Here is a 21,932-nt window from a genome sequence, read left to right on the forward strand (position 1 = left end):
TCCTGAGCCCATCATACTCACAACCTTCTTGCCCTGAGTCCCTCACATATCCAGCCCAATCTCCTGCACCCTCACATCCACAAGCCCTGGCTTGCTCAGCACCCCAACCTTCCATCTGAGCCCAATACTCCCCAGCCTAGAGCCTCCTCCCTGAGCCAACAGCCGCTTCTCCTGCATCCAAATTCCCTCCCAGAGCTTGTACTACTTACCTTTTCCCACACCCAAATCCCTCATTCCCACCTCACACCTCCGGTCTCAACCTAGTGAGAGTATATAAGGGCTGGGGATAGCAAGTGATGGAGAGGAGGGGAACAGAGCGGATGAGGCCTCACGGAAGGGAGGTGGGAGTCTTGGGGAAGGAATGTGATTTTCATGAATTGGTGGGTCCCTCTCTCCTCCCGCCCCCCCTTCTTTTTTTTGCTTGACAAACCTAGGGGTTCCTTGAAATTCTGAAAAGCTGAAAAGGGTTCCTCGGCCAAATCAAACTGGGAAACACTGCTGTACAGGATAAACTTAAAAAACAACAAGTAGTCTGATTGCACTTTAAAGACTAACAAAATATGCAGATGGTATCATGAGCTTTCATGGCCACAGCCCACTTCTTCAGATGACCCTAGAAAAGCAGTCTTAATATGCAGAGTGTGGATTACTAGAGAGTCAAAGAAGAGCTTTATCAGGCTTCTTAAAATGACACCGATACCCGGAAGATAAGGTCTTTGTTTGGAGGAAAGATATTCATGAGGCCCTTGAGGAACACAACAACTGTTGGGTGTCACCCTCTACAGAGGACTCAGCTGCAAGCAGAAACGATGCCAGCAGTTTAAGAGGGAGAGAGAGCTCTTGGGATCATACATTTCTTGGGTACCGAGAAGCTTTGGTGACAGAAAAATCTCTATCAGATACTACACAGCTGCAGTGCCATATATCAATAAGACAGTACTCAAGAGGCTCACATATATTCCTCAGACAGCACATTGTTCAATGACCAGCTAGTACAGAAGCATCAGATGAATTAAAACTGGGCCTTGAACTGTCACTTAGCTAAGGAGCAGGAGCAGGAGGTGAAGTAGATAAATGGTAAATAGAAGCAAAACTTCCACCCACTTCTGCTGAAGAAAAACTATGTCTGCTGTCACTTTGAGAACAGTGTTCTTTCCTATCATAGACACTTCCTAAATCCTCTTCTGCTCCAGACTCAATAGTCAGAGTATGCAGCTTATTTTAAGACTACCCTGGTGCGAAGTGTAAAGCTGAAGCTTAGGGGAGACACAGCCATTGCCACATAGATTTAGACTGTCTTCTTCCCTTCAAGCTTAGAGAATGCCCTCATGAAGCATAAGAGGAGTGTAAGTCTAAAACAGAATTCCTTTACTTCATGTTGTTCTGTCTACAAGGACATATTGATAACTTATCTAGCATATGCATTTCACTGAGTAAGATGCATTCAGAAAGTTTCAGACACTGACAGGAAGAAGCTGCCTCAAAGAAGAAATAACAACTCTGGAAATTTGGATTCTGTCAGCCCAGGACAGCTATCTTAAACAATACTACACTAACTTCAATAACTAGATAGAATTAGAACTTGTACAATGTACAGAGAAATGGACACTACTACTATTTGATCTTGTTGCCAAAGGTATTAAGAAGGAAATACCTTGAGGTATAACTGGTCCTGCTCCTCCATTGAGTGTAAAGGGACACATGGACAGGGCACAGACGTAATAGATATTGCTAATAAAAATAGTACAGTCTCACACAAAGGGACAAAGTTAACTTAAAAACTCCAAAGCTCTTGATTGAAAATTTTGTATTAACTCGTTAAAAGTATTATCTTTGACTACTATGGCAAAAAAACAAAACTACAAAACAAAACCACACTTAAGTTGATTTACTTTGTGCATTTTTGACAACACCTTCTGCTCGCTCAATTTCATTATAATTACAAACAGTAAAGTTAGTCTTGCAGGGGAAAAAAAAGGTGTAAATAACCTATGGAGCAGGAAAAGGAAGTTACTCACCCTGTGCGGTAATGACTGTTCTTTGAGGTGTGTCCCCATGGGTGCTCAACTGTTGGTGATAGGTCATCACTGGAGTCACAATTCAGAGCTTTTCTTTAGCAGTTGTTAGTCAAGCCACACGTGCACAGAAGGCATTTCGTACCAATGGCAGTTTGGCATCTCGCACACACAACCTGACCCCTGCTTTCAGTTCCTCATCTACACCTGAGTAGCCAAGACTCCAACCAGAGGGAAGGTCATGGAGCACCCACGGGGACAGTCACTATTGTACCGCATAACTTCCTTTTCTTCTTTGGGTGATGTCCTCGTGGGTGCTCCACTGGTGGTAACTACAAAGCAGTATTCAGTCTGAATAGTTGGACTCAGTTTCAGCTTGTAGGCAAAAAATTGTACTGCTGTAGCCAGCGCTGTATCAGTCACTTGCTGAAGCATGATAGTGTAATGAGTGATGAAAGTACGGTCAGATGACTAAGTGGCTGCTAAGTAGATCTCTTTAAGGCACACATTGTTTAGGAAAGCCATAGATGTTGCCACAGCACAGGTGGAGTGTGCTCTTGATAGAGTGGTCAATGGCTTATTGTGAAGAGAAAGGCACTGCAGTATACAGGAAGATACCAGTTTGGAATACATTGGGCTGATATTGGTATGCTTTTTGAACAGTCTGCAATGGATGCAAAGAGGCGTAGGGTTCTGCAAAATGCCTGTGTCCTGTCTATATAAAATGCTAGATCCCACAGAATGTCCAGGGTATGGAGTATGGCATCCCTGGCAGATGCATGGGGTTATGGGAAAACCATAGATAGGACTACGGGCTAACTGATATGAAAGGAGGTGCTGATTTTGGGTAGAAATGATGGATGAGGTCAAAGTGACTTTGTCTACGGCAAACATCATGTAGGGCAGGCCAACCATTAAGGCCCATATCTCACTAATCCTCCTTGCTGAAGTAATGGCTACTAAAAACAGCACCTTCACTGTAAGGAGAGAAAGCAGCAGGTGGCCACGGCTCCAAGGAGGGTGTTATAAGGCCATCTAAAACCAAATGTAAGTACCATGAGATCCTGTGAGGAGGATAGAGGTTCTGGAGGCCCATGAAGAATCTCCTAGTGCTAGGATGTGCAAAGACAGATGATCCATTGATCTGTTTGTGGAAGGCTGTAATTGCTGCCAAATGCACCTTGGCACAGGAGACAGATAGACCCCTGCTCTTCAAATGATATATGAAGTTGAGGACAGAATGAAACAGAGCTTTGTGGAGATCAACATGCATCTATTGACATGCACTCCTGAGAGCTCATTGCTCAGGAAGGTTGATGTGTAACACTGCTTCATGTGGTTACCACTTACCCTGCGCGCTGTACAATGCTGCAGATGTGTGCCCTACCCTATCAGTGAGACATCCATTTTAATCTGTACCAATGGCTCAGATTGGTGGAAGGAGACCCCCTGTGAGGAGATTGTGGGGCGATATCCAACATTTGAGAGCATTTAGCACGTCTGGAGACGGTGACCCACTTGTGAAGTGAATTACAGGATTGCATGTACACCAACGCTAGCGAGTGCTGCAGGGCACAGATATGGATGCATGCATACTGAACAACATATGAGGTAGAGGCCATATGGCCCATCAATTGAAGAGAGATATGTACAGTAGCGGAAGGGCTTGTAGATAGAGTAGTTACTACATCCTGCAGCATGATAAAATGTTGGTGTGGGAGATAAGCCCAGGCCGATATAGAATTAAGCCAAGCTTCAATGAATTCAATGTCCTGAATGGGATCGGGAATTGACTTCTGTTCATTTATCAAAGTCCTAGATGACCAAATAGATAACTTGTCTTTGAGACTATGCTGGACGTTTGTTTATGAATGGCCCTTTATGAAGCAGTCATCCAGGTATAGAAAAATGACAACTTCCTGTTGACACAGGTAGGCTACCAATTCTGCGAGGCCCTTTGAGAAGACTTGAGGGGCAGAGAATAGGCCAAAGAGGAGGACTCTGTACTGAAAATTATCCTCCCTCACGGAGAAGCGGAGGTAACGTCCGTGGGAAGGATGTATCGTGATGTGAAAGTATGCGTCCTGTAAGTTGAGGACTGCAAACCAGTCCGCTTCATCCAGTGAATGAATAGCTGAAGCCAGTGTGACCATTCTGAAGTGCTGTTTCTGTAGGAAATTGTTTAGCTTGCAGAAATCTAAAAATCGGTCTCCAGACCTGTGAGCTTTTGGGTTAGGAAGTGAGCTGAATAAAACCGTCTTCTCCAGTATGGATCAGGGACTCTCTCTATTGCTCATGGGAGGAGCCAATCGATTTCTTACTTGAGAGAGGTCTTTTGAGAGGGGTTCCTGAGGAGAGATGGGGGGGGGGAGACAATCAGGGGAAGTGAATCCGAGACATATGATTTCTAGCACTCACTGGTCGGAGATTATGGAGTCCCCAAGATGGAAAAAGTGATGAAGCCTATCGGAAAAAAGTGTTTCTGGCTTATTGGCACTGGATGTTTGGAGAGATAAGGCAAACCCTCCACCAAAACTTCAAATTTGCTGTTTGGATTCCTGGGAGCTTAGAGGAGCATGATTGAGGTGGATGCTTCCTTCAAGGCCATTGTCTGGATCAGTTATAATCATATTGTTTATGCTGAGGACTTGTTGTAGGCATCCTTGTTTCTGTTGTATGGGGTGTAGCATTTTCACTAGTATGGTGGTGTGAATGTGCCCAGACTGCGGAGGTTCTACAGTCCTTGCTGTTACGTAGGATCTCATCTGTGTTGGCTGCAAACAGCTTTTGTTTACTGAAAAGGAGCTGATGTTGGCCCACTGCAAAGAGGCACCCAGAATTTGTGGGACTGCTTTGCTGCCGGTTCCAAGCACTTGCTCAGGGCCAGGTCTTGAGGCACCACTTGCAGTGGTGCTGGGGTGGCTTCTCTGGTGCTAACAATGACCATGACAGCCCTGGGTTAATGGGGGGTGATGCAGCAATGGTGCATGCCAAAGATCTCAGCTCCGTGATGCAGCAATGGTGCATCTCGCTTACTCACTTTAGGGGACAGGCTAGGGGGTAGTCACCTCACCCTTTTCTTCTGGTGTTTTTGACATAAGGGGGAAGCAGCCCTTTTCTTAAGTGGGTCTCCAGGGCGGTGGAACTGGCTGCAGTTCCTCTGTTAGAAACAATGCCTTTTCAAATAATATCATTTGATGCCGAAGCTCCCAGCCCCTCCAGACCCTTGCCATTAGGCAGCAGCAGTGGTCAAATTTTTGGAGTGTGTGCAACTCCCCCAGACAACACATGCACAAATTGTGAACACCAGAAACAGGCATGGGATCATTGCATTTCTGGCACTTTTTAAACCCTGGAAAGCCTGGCACAGTATGCAGTGGCTGCTTGCTGGGCTTCTACTAAAGATTCCATTTTTTTTATTTTTGTAGAACAAGCAATGAGCAACGAGTAACTAAATGAGAAACACTGAAAATTGATAACAGAGGCAGGGGGGAAAAACCCTGTATCGCTGCATGAGGAGAATAGACACCTGAGGCGAGATACGAGCTCTGTCTGTGACCCAGGGCGGTTAGCGAGGAACTGAAGGGGGATGGTGGGGCTGTGCGCGAGGTGCCAAACTGCCTATCGCACAAGGTGCCTTCCACGCACGTGTGGCCTATCTGACAACTGCTAAAGAAAAGCTCCGAACTATGGCTCCAGAGATGATCCATCATCAACAGTGAAGCATCCATGGGAACATCACCTGAAGAGGAATAAAACCTTTTTTTAAAAGTTAACAGGATTTTTAAAATACTTCATGACATGCTATTTAAAATGTACCCGAGATCAATTATATAGCTTACTTAGTATACATTTGAGAGAGTTTGTGCATCTGTGTGTCTGTCCATGAGTCTGTTTGTTCAAGAACTCCTCCTGAACTGTAAAATTTAGGACCACCAAATTTGGTATGCAGCTTCCTCTTATCATAACTTACAGCAAGATCCGAATTTAGTTGGCCCAGGACAACTGAATGTGCATGAAATGTGATTGTTTCTCAAACAGAAAGGAAGAGGTATGCTAGGAGGGACAGTTATACTCACAAGGACCAGTCATAACCGTAGGTGTATGGCTAAAGACATTTCTAAAAACATGTACAAAGTTGAACCTGTTCTAGTTCGGCACCCTTGGAACCTAACCTGCACCCAACCAGAGAATTTGCCCAAGCACAAGAGGTCAATATTGTGCAGCAGCATTAGCAACCCTTCCAGTGCTTACTGGACAAAGACATTTCTGGATAAATTAGAGCTAACTAACAGCACAGAACACCAAAAGCCAAGACTTGTGTCTGTAAACAAACTTTATGGAACCACGGGAAATTTGGCCACACCCATTATAAGTGAACAGGGAAATCATGTCTTACTAATGTATTAGAGTTCTTTGAAGTGGTTAACAAACATGCAGACAAGGGGGATCCAGTAGATATAGTATACTTAGATTTTCAGAAAGCCTTTGACAAGGTCCCTCACCAAAGGCTCTTGTGTAAATTACATGGCCATGGGATAAGAGGGAAGGTCCTTTCTTGGACTGAGAACTGGTTAAAAGACAGGAAACAAAAGGTAGGAATAAATGGTAAATTTTCAGTATGGAGAGGGGTAACTAGTGGTGTCCCCCAAAGGTCTATCCTGGGACCAATCCTTTTCAACTTATTCATAAATGATCTGGAGAAAGGGGTAAGCAGTGAGGTGGTAAAGTTTGTGCATGATACAAAACTGTTTAGGATAGTCAAGACAGAAGCAGACTGTGAGGGACTCCAAAAAGATCTCACCAAACTGAGTGACTGGACAACAAAATGGCAAATGAAATGAATGTGGATAAGTGTAAAGTAATGCACATCGGGAAAAATAACCCCAACTATAGGTACAGTATGATGAGGGCTAATTTGGCTATGACAAATAAAGAAAGAGATCTTGGAGTTATCGTGATTAGTTCTCTGATAACTTCCACACACTGTGCAGGGGCGGTCAAAAAGGCAAATAGGATGCTAGGAATTATTAAGAAAGGGATAGAAAATAAGACACAAAATATCTTACTGCCCCTGTATAAAACTATGGTACGCACACATCTTGAATACTGTGTACAGATGTGGTCTCCTCACCTCAAAAAAGATATTTTGGCCTTGGAAAGGGTTCAGAAAAGGGCAACTAAAATTATTAGGGGTTTGGAACGGGTCCCATATGAGGAGAGGTTAAAGCGACTGGGAATCTTCAGTTTAGAAAAGAGGAGACTGAGGGGGGATATGATAGAGGTCTATAAAATCATGAGTGGTGTGGAGAGGGCCGATAAAGAAAAGTTATTTATTAGTTCCCATAATAGAAGAACTAGAGGACACCAAATGAAATTAATGGGTAGCAGGTTTAAAACTAATAAAAGAAAGTTCTTCTTCACACGGCGTGTAGTCAACCTGTGGAACTCCTTGCCAGAGGAGGCTGTGAAGGCTAGGACTATAACAGTGTTTAAAGAGAAGCTAGATAATTTAATGGAGGTCCATAGAAGGCTATTAGCCAGGGGACAGAACTGGTGTCCCTGGCCTCTGTTTGTCAGAGGCTGGAGAAGGATGGCAGGAGACAAATCGCTTAATCATTGTCTTCGGTCCACCCTCTCTGGGGCACTTGGTGCTGGCCACTGTCGGCAGACAGGATACTGGGCTAGATGGACCTTTGGTCTGACCCAGCACGGCCATTCTTATGTTCTAACAGCTGGTTAACTAAAATCATGTTGGACCACAGATGATGTTGGACTAGCGAGTGCTAGACTAGAGAGGTTCAACCTGTACAGCTAGAAATCACTTTGAAGCATGGTTATATAAAACAACCAACTCCTGAAAGTAAAAAATGTTACCATGTAGTTCTCTGATAGAATGTTAACGAATTAGTAGTAGTTATCCACAGATGAATGCTCTGAAGTCAAATAAAAACTAATAAGGAGAATAAAAACAACATTTTTACTTATTTCATACCATTTTGTAGTAGTCTACAAAGCTGATTTCAGAACCATCTGTTTTCCTAAAGGTGCATTTCGGATTGGAATCCCAGTCAATATCATCAACTCTGTATGTTTTGTTGTTATACCTGAATAAAATAATTTTAAAAAATCTTCTGATTTTTTGCATGCAGATAGCAATAACTTATTCTCACATCCATAGAAACAGTTTGTGGAAAACTGTGCGAAATAGAGGAAGTATTAGGTACTCTAAAAATTTAATAGACATTGTTACTTGGTTGCTGATTGTAACTTCTGCATTCAGATTACAATGAATACACTCTAGTTTCAAAAGCTGTTTGACATGTTAGAATAAATAGAAAATTGATTTTAAGTATATATACACATTGAATTTCATATGGTTTAACAAAGTTGTTAGCATTAATTTGAGAAAGGGACAAAGACAAAAAGAAGCTTTTTTGGTTTCATGCCTTCTCATGTCCCCTGCAAAATTTTAACACCCCAGACAGACAGGGTAAAGAGGTGGGCTCAACATAAGGGAGACTGCATCTACCATAAGGATACCAGGTTTCATCCTGGGCTTTAAAAGTCCTGTTTGTCCACATTAAACCCTAAAACCAGCTTAAATTGGTAAGGCTGGGTAGACTATTTGAAGCTTATTTACATTATATGAAATACATTATCTATTAGCTACAATACTAATGAAGTTAGAACTGTTGCAGTGTCATTGAGTACCAGCGATACATATAGACATTTTTCTAAATGCTTAAAATATAGTACATTTAGTCCTAAGACCCCAGCAAGATTTGCACAGTAAATATACACACTGCATCTGCTATAGTTACAATTGTTTTGGGATTTTCATCATAAGATAACTTGTTTCCCAAGATTATGACTTCTAAAATATCAGATTTTTCAAGTTATTTAGGTGTCTAAACACATAGGGTGTATCTAGACTACGCGGAACGGTCAAAAGAGGACATGCAAATGCCGTGGGAATTTGCATATCTTCTTCCCATCGCAGCTTTCGAAAGTGAAATTAGTTTAGATCGCAGCTTTTTCAGCAAACTCCCCCTTGTCAAAAAGCCACATAAGCCTCATTTTTTGAGGGGGGGTTCACCGAAAAAGCCACGGAATTTGCATGTCCTATTTTGACCATTCTGCGTAGTCTAGATGTGCCCATAAATAGGGTGTTCTGAAAATCTCCCTAAGTACCTAACAAGTAAGATGTCTGAAAATCCAACAAAGCCTTTATCTGCATCTCTAAGCACCTAAATACTGTCTGTGCTTCAGTCAGAAAACAGCAATAGAGGTCACAGTTTAGTATCCTTTTTAACAAAAAAAAAATCACCTTACTTTGTAAGAACAATTAGCCCTATCAGCTCCTTAGCACAGGTTTCTCTAAATCTTTGTTCTTCAACCTGCTGATATAGAGTGTACATAAAATCCAACACGGTTTCACTGCGCAGAACTTTATGGCTCACATCCGTACACAACATGATGTTTGTCTCATACTGGAGAATAGAAGTAGTGAAGCCTGGCCAAACCATCAACCTGTTGGAAAACAGAATATTTTAAAACTGAAACTGACTTTTCATATATCCAAGACTGCTACCATTTTGTTCTATAGAAACTAATATTAAGTTTACAAAACCCCAAATTAAAGATTATTAGTTTAAAAACGTCAAACAGACATTTGTTTTAATTTAAATATTGCCCTATGGCACCTGGAACTCAAATATTCCAGGTTCAAGTTACAATAAACTCACCAAAGCAAATTCATTTTATGGTGGAAAAGCAATTGGTGGAGACATTTATATTCACTTTAGAGAACCTTTTATATACATATATTTGATCTATTTAAATTGCAAGACTGCTACTTTGTTGATGCAGCAACATAAGATGAACTGAAAGAAGAAGTTACTCACTTCGTGCAGTAACGATGGTTCTTCGAGGTGTGTCCCCGTGGGTGCTCCACGTCTGGTGTCGGGCTCGCCCCGGCGCCGCGAATCAGAGGCTTCCCAAAGCTGTGTTTGGCTGGACTGCACATGCGCGAGGGCTCGAGGCCGTTCGCGCCTTTCCTCTCAGAGTGCGGTCCAGCCCCCGCTTCAGTTCCTCTCACCGCCTCATCTGAAACGAGAGAAACAAACGAGATTCCGTAGCGGGGAGGAGGGCGGGTCGTGGAGCACCCACGGGGACACACCTCGAAGAACCATCGTTACTGCACGAAGTGAGTAACTTCTTCTTCGGGTAGTCCCCGTGGGTGCTCCACGTCTGGTGACTCCGGAGCAGTGGTCCGAGCTAAGGTTGCGCTACGGGATCCATTTTACGGCAGCGTTGGAGCACTGCCGAGGCTACAGCGGAGTCTGAGGTGGAGTGTTGCTGAATTGCGTAATGTCTCATGAAAGTGACGTTTGACGACCAAGTAGCTGCCCGGCAGATGTCGCGCATAGGGACTCCTTTCAGGAAGGCCGTCGAGGTAGCCATTGCACGGGGGAGTGTGCTCTAGGTTGTGATGGGAGGGGTTTGTTACACAGATTATAACAGGTGGTAATGCAAGCGACAATCAGCTTGGAAATGCACTGTGCAGAGAGTGGACGACCTCCAAACTGATCCGCAACAGATATAAAAAGACGGTCTGTCTTTCGAATATCACGAGTTCTATCAATATAAAATGCTAGGGCTCGGCGAGCATCCAGCATGTGCAACAGAGCCTCTTGAGGAGAAGCGTGAGGTTTAGGACAGAAAGAAGGCAAGACCACTGGCTCGTTAATGTGGAAGTCCGAGCAGACTTTTGGAAGAAAGGTCGGGTGCGACCGAAGAATCACCGAGTCCTTATGAAAGATCGTATATGGGGGAGATGCTGTAAGAGCTGCTATCTCACTCACCCTGAGTGCGGACATTATAGCAATAAGAAAAACAACCTTGGACGTAAGTAGTTGAAGAGATGTAGTTGCTAGCGGTTCAAATGGTGGCCGTGTCAACGTATCTAGCACGAGGTCGAGGTTCCACCCAGGAGGTGAAGGTCTACGTGGAGGGTTGCGATTGAGGAGGCCCTTGAGAAACCTCTTCGTAATGGGGTGGGCGAAAACCGACCGGCCATCGACCGGGCGGTGGAACACCGTAATTGCTGCTAGATGAACTTTAAGTGATGGTATGGAGATACCTGATGTATGAAGGTGCAAAACATAGTCCAGAACAGCCTGCAATGGTGAGACAGAGGGGTACAACCCTTTAGTGTCACATCAGTGCGTAAAGCGAGACCACTTTGCGAGATATGTTTTTCTTGTGGAATCTCTTCTGCTATTGAGCAGAACTCGTCTCACTTGATCTGAACAAAGGGTCTCCGACGTGTTGAACCATCCAGCCTCCATGCAGTCAGATGGAGGGTGAGCAATTTCGGATGGCGAAGGGATCTGCTCTGCTGCATTAAGAGGTCCGGGAGAAGAGGGAGACGGTAAGGCGTTCGAATCGAGAGCTGTAGGAGCGTGGAGTACCAGGCTTGCCAGAGCCAGGCTGGTGCTATCAGTAAGATTCGGGCTTTGTCGAGGACAACTTTCTCCAGTACTCTTGGAATTAGAGCCACAGGAGGAAACGCATACAAAGGTACCGTGCCCCAATGTAGGAGGAACGCGTCCCCCAGGGAGTGTGAGCCAATCTCTGCTCTGGAACAATAGACCTTGCATTTCGCATTGGCAGAAGTGGCAAAGAGGTCTATGGCGGTTCGACCCCAACAGTGGAGGATAGATAGGAGCACGTCCGTGCGGATCTCCTATTCGTGGTCATGTGGGAAGTATCTGCTCAGCGAGTCCGCGATGGAATTGTTCACCCCTGGCAGATACGAAGCTATGATAGTGATGTCGTTTCGGTTGCACCAGGACCACAGGCGAACCGCCTCTGCACAGAGGGAGTGGGATCTGGCACCGCCCTGCCTGTTGACAATAGTACATTGCAGCGATGTTGTCCGTAAGGATCCTGGTAACTGCGCTCTGTGTGTGAAGTTTGAAATGTCTGCAGGCATGAAAGATTGCTCTGAGCTCCAATACGTTGATGTGGAGCATCATTTCTGTATTGGACCATCAACCCTGGATAGTATACTTGTCCATATGCGCACCCCAGCTGGTGAGTGAGGCATCTGTTGTTATCTGCTTCGAAGGCTGAGGTTGGTGAAAGGGAATGCCCATCAACATGTTGTTGGGCTCGGTCCACCATCGAAGGGAATTCCGAACATGGATAGGCAACGTCACTCACTTTTGGATGCTGCGTTTGGCGGTTTTGTATACCAAGGTCAGCCACTGTTGGAGGCATCGGAAATGCAGTCATGCGTGGCGGACCACCATCGTGGTGGCTGCCATATGACCCAACAGCTGAAGGTGAGTACGTATGGGAAGTATCGGGGAGAGCGATACTGTGTGAACTAGATCGCATATGATTTGGAAACGGTCTGCAGGTAAGTAGACCCGAACTGACCGTGAGTCGAGGCGAGCTCCTATAAATGTGAGAGTCTGGGCCGGCTCTAGACGTGATTTCTCCATGTTTATAATTGGACCGAGGGAACTAAAGAGACTCCTCGTTACTGTGAGCATGTGGCGAGCTTCCGAGCGAGTGTGGCCTTTGAGCAAGCAGTCGTCTATGTAGGGGCAAATGGAAACCCCTACCTTGCGAAGATGCGCAGCAACTACTGCAAGTGTTTTGGAGAAAGCTCTGGGAGCTGAGACGAGGCCAAAGGGCAGCACTCTGTATTGTTAGTGTTCCTGCCCCACTACAAAACGGAGGAAGCGCCTGTGTGCTATGTGAATAGTGATGTGAAAATACGCGTCCTGTAAATCGAGGACCCCGAACCAATCTTCCTTGCTCAGTGACGGTATAATTTTGTTTAATGTGACCATTTTGAAACGCTGCTTCTTGATGTATCGGTTTAAATGCCTCAGATCGAGAATAGGTCTCCACCCTCCGGATTTTTTGGGGACGAGGAAATACCGGGAGTAAAACCCTCTGTTCCTGAATCTTGAGGGAACTAGTTCTATGGCTCCTATAGCAAGAAGATGACGTACTTCATGCTGGAGCTGAGTCTCGTGTGATGGGTCCCTGAAGAGGGACGGGGTGGGTGGAGTGGTGGGAGGTATGGAGATGAAAGGTATCATGAAACCTGACTTTATTACTTCCAAGACCCAGTGGTCTGAGGTGATGTCGCGCCACTGGTGATAATATGGCTTGAGGCAGTCGTGAAAGAGAAGGGTGGTGGTGGGTTTTTCTACTATGAGCACTGAAGATGTGTTTGTGTCCTCGACACATGAGTCAAATTTGCTGTTTGGCATTAGCCCGGGCTGGCGCACGATTGAACTGCTGGCGCTTGCGTTGCGGATGCTGTCAGAATCGAGACTGTTCGGGAGCACGCTGCTGATGTTTCTGAAATGAATAGTCATATCTCCTTTGAAATGGATAGTAGCGCCTACGCTTAAAGGGGAGTGTATACATCCCCAGAGTTTGCAGAGTGGTGAATGAGTCCTTACCAGTATGCAGAACATCGTCGGTTGAAGTAGCAAATAATCTCTTACGATCAAATGGGAGATCTTTGACTTTGCTCTGGAGCTCCTTTGGTGCTCCTGCTGCCATTAGCCAAGAGGCTCTGCGCATGGCGATACCTGTTGCCATGGCTCGAGCTGCCGTATCCGCGACCTCGAGGGCAATGTGGAGCGATGTCCTACATGCAGAATATCCCTCCTGGACAATCGCCTTCAGCAGAGGTTTCTTAGTATCTTTAAGGTGTTGCATTAGGTCAGGTAACTTGGCATAATTGTCGAAATTGTGATTCGAGAGAAGGGCAGCATAATTTGCGATCCTAAGCATTAGGGTCGATGACGAATAAATCTTGCGTCCAAAGAAGTCAAGCTTTCTTGTGTCCTTATCCGGGAGTGCGGTTTTGAAGTGAGAAGCCTTGCTCTTATGGTGGACTGCATCCACTATTAAGGAGTTGGGTTGAGGATGATTGAAAAGAAAATCCATGTCTTTAGATGAGACAAAATATCTCTTATCTGCTCTTCTGCTAGTAGGGAAGATCGTTGTGGGAGTCTGCCAGATCTCGTGAGCCACATCCAAAATTGCCTCATCAATTGGGAGTGCAATCTTGCGTCGTTGCTGGGGATGCAGATTTTTCAGTAGCTTATGCTGCTTCACCTGTGCTTCAGACAGCTGAACCTCCTGACTTCGTGCCACCCACTTAAAAAGGTCCTGGAATTCCTTAAGGTCATCTGGTGGTGAGGTATCACCTGGGTCACAGCATCATTTGGTGCATGAGATGAAGAGCACACATTTGCAGGCATGTCTGTTTCCGCATCCGAAATGTGCCCCTCTTCAGGGTCCGAATGGTTTTGCTGCGGATCTGGACTTTTTGGAGGGGGTGGAGCATGAGATGGTGCTCGCGGCCTTGACCGATCATGATGAGAAGATGGACTAACCGAGCGACAGGAGCACGGAGACCTCCGATGGGAGCGGGAGTGGCTGTGATGAGTTGAGACATAATAATAGGGTCCATCATAATGTCCATAATTATGGTCCCAATACCGTGGGGATGAGTGTCGTGAAGAGGTGACACTAGCATGCCTGACGTAATATGCACGGTGTGGTGAATGCACCAGAGAGCGAGAACATCGCGAAGGAGAGCGCGAACGAGAACGCCTTAGTGATAATAGGATGACAAACTCCTGCGGGCTCGAATGTTTTGATCCCTGGCAGAGTGAGGTACAGGAGAACGGTGCTGAAGGGATGGTCCGGGTGAAGCTGTAGGAGCAGGCAGAGGAGAAGATGCATGCCTGCAGGATTTTGAGCTTGCCTTCCTCGGTGCCGGGGGAGGCAGCTCTGAACGTACAGAGGTTGGTGCTGAAGGGACAGCGACCTGCGGAGCAAGGGGAGCTGTTAATTCAGGCTGGAGCTCTGCCGGTGCGGAGACAGAGGCTGCGGACAGCTCCTGAGGTGGGAGGGGGGGGAGCTGCAGCTGCACGTGGTGGTGAGGACTGCTTTTGAACTGCCGGTGCCGGCAGGGCAGAGTCCTTTAAACGACGCTCCGGTGCCATGCCCGGTCGGGAGCGCGGTGCGGTGCCGGCCGGCTTCTTTGAGCCCGAGACCAGTGCAGAGCCGGTAGAGGAGTGAAGGTGCCCGGCTTGTCTCCTGTGCTTATCCGCTTCTGCGGAGCAACAGGCAGGGACCTAGCCAGTGGAGGTTTTTCCCTCGCAGGAGGGGTAGTCTCAGGGGAGGGAGCCCGTCTCCTCCCTGCATCAGCAGTGGGGTTAGCGGTGCCGGCATCCTGAGGCGCGAGTGCCTTGTCAAATAGAATCATTTTCGGGCGCCTCTCACGGTCTTTGCGGGCTCTTGAGGTCAGACTGGCACAATGAGTGCACTGCTGTGGCAAGTGTGCCTCTCCAAGGCAGCTGATACAGGAGGCATGGCCGTCGGAAACTGGCATAGCCTCTTGGCAGAGGGAGCACTTTTTAAACCCGGAGAACCCGGCATTTTGCCGCTTGAGTGCTCTTGCCCGCACACCACTCAGTTCGTGGTATATGTGTTACCTTCAGATTGCTGAGGTACTCTGAGGAGAGGAGAGGAGAGAGCTCCGTCCGTGGCCAGAGGCGGCTGAGAGGAACTGAAGCAGGGGCTGGACCGCACTCTGAGAGGAAAGGCGCGAACGGCCTCGAGCCTTCGCGCATGTGCGGTCCAGCCAAACACAGCTTTGGGAAGCCTCCGATTCGCGGCGCCGGGGCGAGCCCGACACCAGACGTGGAGCACCCACGGGGACTACCCGAAGAAGAAGGAGCATCTCAAGATCTAGCTCTATGACTACAAAATCATCTAATGAAAGTAACTTGAAAACAAATGCTTAAAATATCACTATTTTATACACTGGTCTTGTTTGCTATTAGAATGTTAAATCTTTTGCTGCCTATGTAGCAGGTTGTAAGAAAACACTCAAAGGGGCTCCATTTCAGTTGAAAATAAGCCTTAGTATACACAGATGAGAGACTATTTTACTCAGCTGCTTAAGTAGTACATTCGAGGTCAGATGTAGAAAAACTCAGATTTTATCTATGCCCCACAAAGTCAGAAGGAACTATAAATTAGGTACATGAGTGATCAAACTGAAAAAATCATTTTAATACATGATAAATCATTGAAGTCCTATCAAAAGATCTTTTCTTCCTTACAAGACTTGTCGTCCCATTTTCTAACCTGTGATTGGGGATGCTGATTGGGTCATTTGGATTATAATAATTACGTCCAATTTGCTGCAAGTTCATTAATTTCAAAAGCCTAAAAAGAAGTTAGAAAAGAATGAGTACTTGGCAAATGATAGTACCATTTAGTTTATTAAAACATTTAAAATATTATAAAGGCCTGCATTTACAGTTACATGCCTTTCTTTCGCTATATTAAGATAGAATACACTTAAAGCTCCATACTCTGGGTATCCACAATCTGGAAACACCCGTGGTATGCAGGAGGAAGCAGCTTGGCATAATGCCACTTCCCTTGAGGGTTTTCCCCAACGCTCCCAAAACATCAGTGGGTGAGGCTTGGGAGCAGCAGAAAATGCACAGCCAGCTATGCCCCCAGGATCAGAGTGGCAGGTAAGTAACTCAACATCATCCACTCACGCCCAGACACCACTGCACCCTCGCAGGCCCAGAAAAATCTTTAGTCTGTCATACACTGTTTATCAGGGTTGCTGAATTAAAGAAATTCAAGTGTATGTCGATGTACAGTTTGGTATCCATGAGAACTTTAAATAAATGCTTACAATCTGTTTGGGTATTACTTAATCAGTTCATGTAATAAAATTAATCAAGAACAAATCCCCTCTATCACAGACTGAATCACATGCCTCCTGACAGTGGCCTCAGTAGGTCCCTCTTCAGATGAAGGTAAGAAGCCCAAGGCAGCAAAATGAGCAAAGACCAGGTCAGAAACAGAAACATACTAGTTTCACAGGTCCTGCGCTGCCACCCATGCCTTTAAGAAAAAGCTAATACCCACAGAAGAACAAAGATTGTTTGAAGGGCTCCGAACCAGTACTGTATTAACACCTGAGGCTATTTGTTATTCTTCACTCTGAAACAGACTACTTCTATATTGGCATGACAATAAATATATCTAATTATTTGCCAAACCGTAGTATCCATACTGGTTAGATGGCCACCATTTTCCTTCAGCCATCACAGAGAAGATAAAAAGTTTAATATTTGCCAAGAGACTGGAAGCTACTCTTTCCCATTCCTGAAAATTAAAGCCAACTTTTCAATTGGCTGTAAGAAAGATAAGAACTGTAAAGCAAAAAGCTAACCTTCTAAAAATAATATTGTAAAACTGCAGGCATGTAGGTGAAGTAGGTGGCAGCTCATTGGTCAAGGTGATAGTAATCTTAATATTTTCTCCATTTCGGGTCCGACTGAACACTTCAGTAACCTAAAAAAAGGGAACATTTATTTGAAGAGGAGTTATGACAATTTTTCAAAGCAGTCTAGAATATGTAGCTCTGTATTCCATTAATTTTAATGCTTTATCCCCACAAGACTGCTCTGCAAATCTCAACACAGTAATATAAGTTGGACCTCCCCTGGTCTGGCACCTATAGTACCTGGACGAGGGAGTTTGCCTGACCAGGGGAAGCTTGGAGGGAGGGAGTGCACCAGCCTACGCACTAGCCTCCTCTCCCCAACCTCCCAGTTCCCCCTGGAGCTCTTAGCAGCCCCACCAGCCCTGCAGCAGTGCCACCAGAGCTCCTGGCCATCCTGGAGACTGTTGTCCCACGAGCTCCACTGGCAACCTCTCCTGCTGGGACTCTCTTGTCCTGCTGGACCATGGATATTGCCAGACCTAAGAACCCCGGATCACAGAAGTTCAACAGAGGTAGTATAAGACTAACTCAAAATCCTTAGATTGAAGCTAGGAATGATCAGTCTGCCAAGATTACACCTTAATGTGTCAGAATGCCCATCTTATTTGCTTCCTTCCCTACATCTGATTCTACTCTTCCCCATCCATCTTGCTCCAGCCTTAAGAGCAGGACTTGGCTTACGACATCCTCTTAACGAAGAAAAGAAAGTTACTCAGACAGTAACTATGGTAGTTGGGAGAAATGGGTGCATATATATTTCACTTTTTACGTATGCACACTCAAACTGGTACTGTTGGAGATGCATATCCTCATGTGTCCAGTTGAGGATATAAATGAGCAGGGCTACTACAAACCCACCTCTATTCTTTGACTTCAGACTCCAGGAGTAATTAGATTGAGTAGTGGGGAGAAAACAGGTTGTGAAATATATATGTACACACCACACACATATTTCACTTTACATTGACAAACAGTAATTAAAATAGCAGTGGGTGCTCTTAGGCTACTTGACCAAGGATAAAGAAGTTACTCACACTGTGCAGTAACATTGGTTCTTCAAGATGTGTAACTCTGTGGGTACTCTATTCAGGTCTCAGTGTGTGCCTGTGATGGAAAGCTGAGATTTTTGGTAGCAGTGCCCCTCATGCCACATCTGTGCACACAGCAGCCCGCCGAAGCCTGTGAAATGCGCAAGTTGCAAGTCCCGTCTGTTCCTTTTCTACCTGAAGTCCCTGTAAACTCCAAGCAGAGGCGAGGATGGGAGGGTAGTGGAGCACCCACAGGGACACACATCTCAAAGAACCAATGTTACTACACAGGGTGAGTAACTTCATCAAGTGGTGTCCCTGTGGGTGCTCCTCTCAGGTGACTCCGTAGCAGTACCTGCCCGATGGAGGTGGGCACTGGAGTCTAAGTGGAAGAAGGAAGGACCACATCTGCTAGACATGTGGAGGGTATTAGCCCCATAGTGTTGAGCAAAAGTATGGTGTGAGGACTATGTGGCTGCTCTACAAATGTCTGCCAATAGTTCACTGTTCAGGAAGGCCGTTGTAGAGGCCATCGCACGTGTGGAATGAGCCCTGATGGGCTGCGGTGGCTGTCTGCCCCTAAGTTTATAAAGGGTGTGTATGCAGCCTGCAATCCACTTGGATAGGTGCTGTGCAGAAACTGCTGTTCCTGTGCATGGTCTTGACCATGCAACAAAGAGCCTCTCCGATTTCCTGGTTGCTCTAGTTCTATCAAGGTAGAACACAATTGCCCTCCTTGCATCCAGTGTATGTAATATAGCATCCTTGGGGGAAGCGTGAGGTTTAGGGAAATAGGCAGATAAGTAAATGGATTAATTTACATGGAAGCTGGATATAACCTTAGGGAAGAACTTGGAGTGAGGTCTAAGTATGTCTTTATCCCTCATAAATGTAGTGAAAGGAGAGTCTGTCATGATGGCTGCGATTTCTCCTAGCCTTCTTGCTGATGTTACTGCCACTATGAATGCCACTTTTGTAGACAGGGATTGTGGTGGCGTAGTGGCTAGTGGCTCAAAGAGTGGCTAGTGGCCTGGTGAGCATGTCAGGGACCAAATTCAGGTCCCACGGTAGCACCAGGGCGGAGGCTTGGATGCATTTTCTATAAACCTGTGAGAAAATGCTTCACCATGGGATGTGCGAAGAGAGAGAAGCCATCAACCGGATCATGGAAGGCCATGATCACCGCCAGGTGGACCCGGACAGAGCTGATGGAGAGGCCCATGTCGCTAAGTTCCATGGGGTAGTCGAGAAAGGTAGGTATGGGGACTGTGGTGGGATGCAATTTACGCATCATGCACCATTGTTGAAAAACGCATCCATTTGTTTTGATAGGCACTTCTCATGGAGGGACGCCGACTGTTTAAAAAGAACTTATTTGACCCTGTCTGAACAGGTGAGTTCTTCATTCTGGAACCATGGAGAAACTACACCATGAGTTTCAAGATTTTGTTGTGGTGCTGTGTGAGGAAATTCAGCACCGCCAGGAGAGGGATAGGTTAATCCATCACAGGCAGTGTAGATAAGGGAACCAAGGCGCTCTCAGCCAGGCTGGGACTATTAACATTACTGTGGCCTGATCTGATCAGACCTTGTTGATCAATCTGGCGATAAGCGGGATTGGTGGAAAGGCATAAAGTAGGGGAGCTATCCAGTAGATGGTGAAGAGATCCCCTTCTGATCTCTTGCCTAGTCCTGCCCGAGAGCAGAATCTGTGGCATTTGTGGTTGTGAGGTGTTTCAAAGTGATCTATAGTTGGAAAGACCCATTTGCAGAAGATTGAAAGGAGGACATTGGTATTGATCTCCCACTTGTGCTGATCTGAGTAATGTCTGCTCAGTTTATTGGCTCTCGCAGTCTGTTGCCCTGGTATGTACATGGTCGTTGGGGATAGCTGGTTCCTGATGCACCAGTTCCAGAATCTGACTGCCTCAAACAGAAAGCATGATCGGGCACACCTCTGCCAGTTGACATAAAACACAGACGGTGTGTTCTCCATGAGGACACGGATAGTCTTGCCCATTATCAGGGGAAAGAAGTGAGTGCAACTTGTTAATGGCCCTGAGCTCTAAGATATTGATGTGAAAGTTTCTCTCGTGTTAGGCCGATGTATTCTGTATTGACGCTGCACCACAATGGACTCCCCAGCCCACAAGTGATGCATCTGTTATAGAAACTGAAAGGTCTGGTCAGTGAAAGGGTATACCGACGAGGAGGTTTTTCGGAGATGCCCACCACTGGAGGGACTGCAGTATTGGTGGAGGAAGAGAGAGGTGCTTTGCCAGGCTGTGTCAGGATGGTATATAGTTGATTGCGAACCAATATTGTAGGCAACACATATGCTGCCTTGCAAAAAAGACCAGAAACAGCGTGGCTGTCATATGCCCCAATAACTGAAGGCACATCCGGACCATGGAGAAGGGGACCTGTCTGACCTGTTGAACGAGGTCGCAAATTGCCCTGAATCTTTCTGGCAGGAGGTAGGCTCTTGCTGTCACTGATTCTAGCAATGCGCCAATGAACTGTATCATTTGCAAAGTCAGGAAAAACATTCCCTGGTAATAGCTGTCATGATAGTAGTTTGCTGATAGGTAGGGCCTTTGCTTAGACAATCATCTAGGAAAGGGAAGATAGTGACATTTTGTTTTCTCAGAAAGGCTGTGACTATGGCTAGGATGTTTGCAAATACTCAAGGGGCTTTAGAGAGGCCAAGGGGGAAGACACTGTATTGATAATGATGTGTTGCTGCTAAGGTAAGTAGCTTTTGCACCTCTGCCCATAACGAGCTCGTGAGAGGGGTCCCTGAAGAGGGATGGGGTAGGATATGGGGCATGGAAGTAAAGGGGATTGTATCATTATAATTAATGATCATTTCTATGACTCAATTGTCTGTGGTAATTTGGGCCCACTGTTGGTAGAAAGATCTCAGGCGATGACCAAAGATGACATTGGACTGCACTGGATTTATGGTGTGGTCACTCAGACCACAGACCAAATTCGCTGCTTGTTAGAGGTGGACTGATTTGTGGAGGACTGGTTTTGCTGATTCTTCCTATTAGGGAATTGCTTAGTCCTGTTATCATATGGCGTCTGCTGCTGCCTGTAATAGTTGTAATTATTATCCCTCATTTTTTGGTAGGGAGTGTATTTACACTTCTGATTGGAAGGGGTGTCCATTCTCATCGTGTCATATGAGAATCCCTCAGAGTATAGGATCTCATCTATATTTTTAGCAAACAACTGTCACCTGTCAAAGGGGAGATCCTCCACCCTTGCTTGTACCCTTACGACTGAAGCCACAAGGCCCTGCACATTACTACAGCTGTGGCTCTAGCTGCGGTATCTGCAACATCCATAGCGGCCTGAAGAGATATTTTAGCTATTGATAAACCCTCCTTAACAACGGATTGGAGGGGAGGTTGCTTGTTTTCAGGGAGGTCCTGTAGCAAATCTTGTAATTTGGCATAACTGCCATGATTGTAATTAGCCAATAGTGCTATATAATTAAATATACAGCCCTGAAGT

At 45.7% G+C, this 21,932-nt stretch overlaps 1 protein-coding gene across 6 annotated transcripts in view; it reads right to left on the minus strand.

Moving 5' to 3' along the window:
• The window catches only part of PIWIL1 (piwi like RNA-mediated gene silencing 1), a 124,899-nt gene that overhangs the window by 77,846 nt on the left and 25,121 nt on the right, over positions 1 to 21,932 (minus strand). For all 6 annotated transcript variants that reach the window (XM_075898455.1, XM_075898450.1, XM_075898452.1 and 3 more), the window contains 4 exons: positions 17,329 to 17,450; positions 16,218 to 16,298; positions 9,351 to 9,548; positions 8,011 to 8,122 (listed from right to left, as the gene is read on the minus strand). In XM_075898455.1, coding sequence (XP_075754570.1) covers positions 8,011 to 8,122; positions 9,351 to 9,548; positions 16,218 to 16,298; positions 17,329 to 17,450 — 513 coding nt within the window. The remainder of the gene's footprint in view (positions 1 to 8,010; positions 8,123 to 9,350; positions 9,549 to 16,217; positions 16,299 to 17,328; positions 17,451 to 21,932) is intronic.

This window comes from Pelodiscus sinensis, chromosome 15 (assembly GCF_049634645.1).
Source record: "Pelodiscus sinensis isolate JC-2024 chromosome 15, ASM4963464v1, whole genome shotgun sequence".
Classification (NCBI taxonomy): Eukaryota; Metazoa; Chordata; order Testudines; family Trionychidae; genus Pelodiscus; species Pelodiscus sinensis.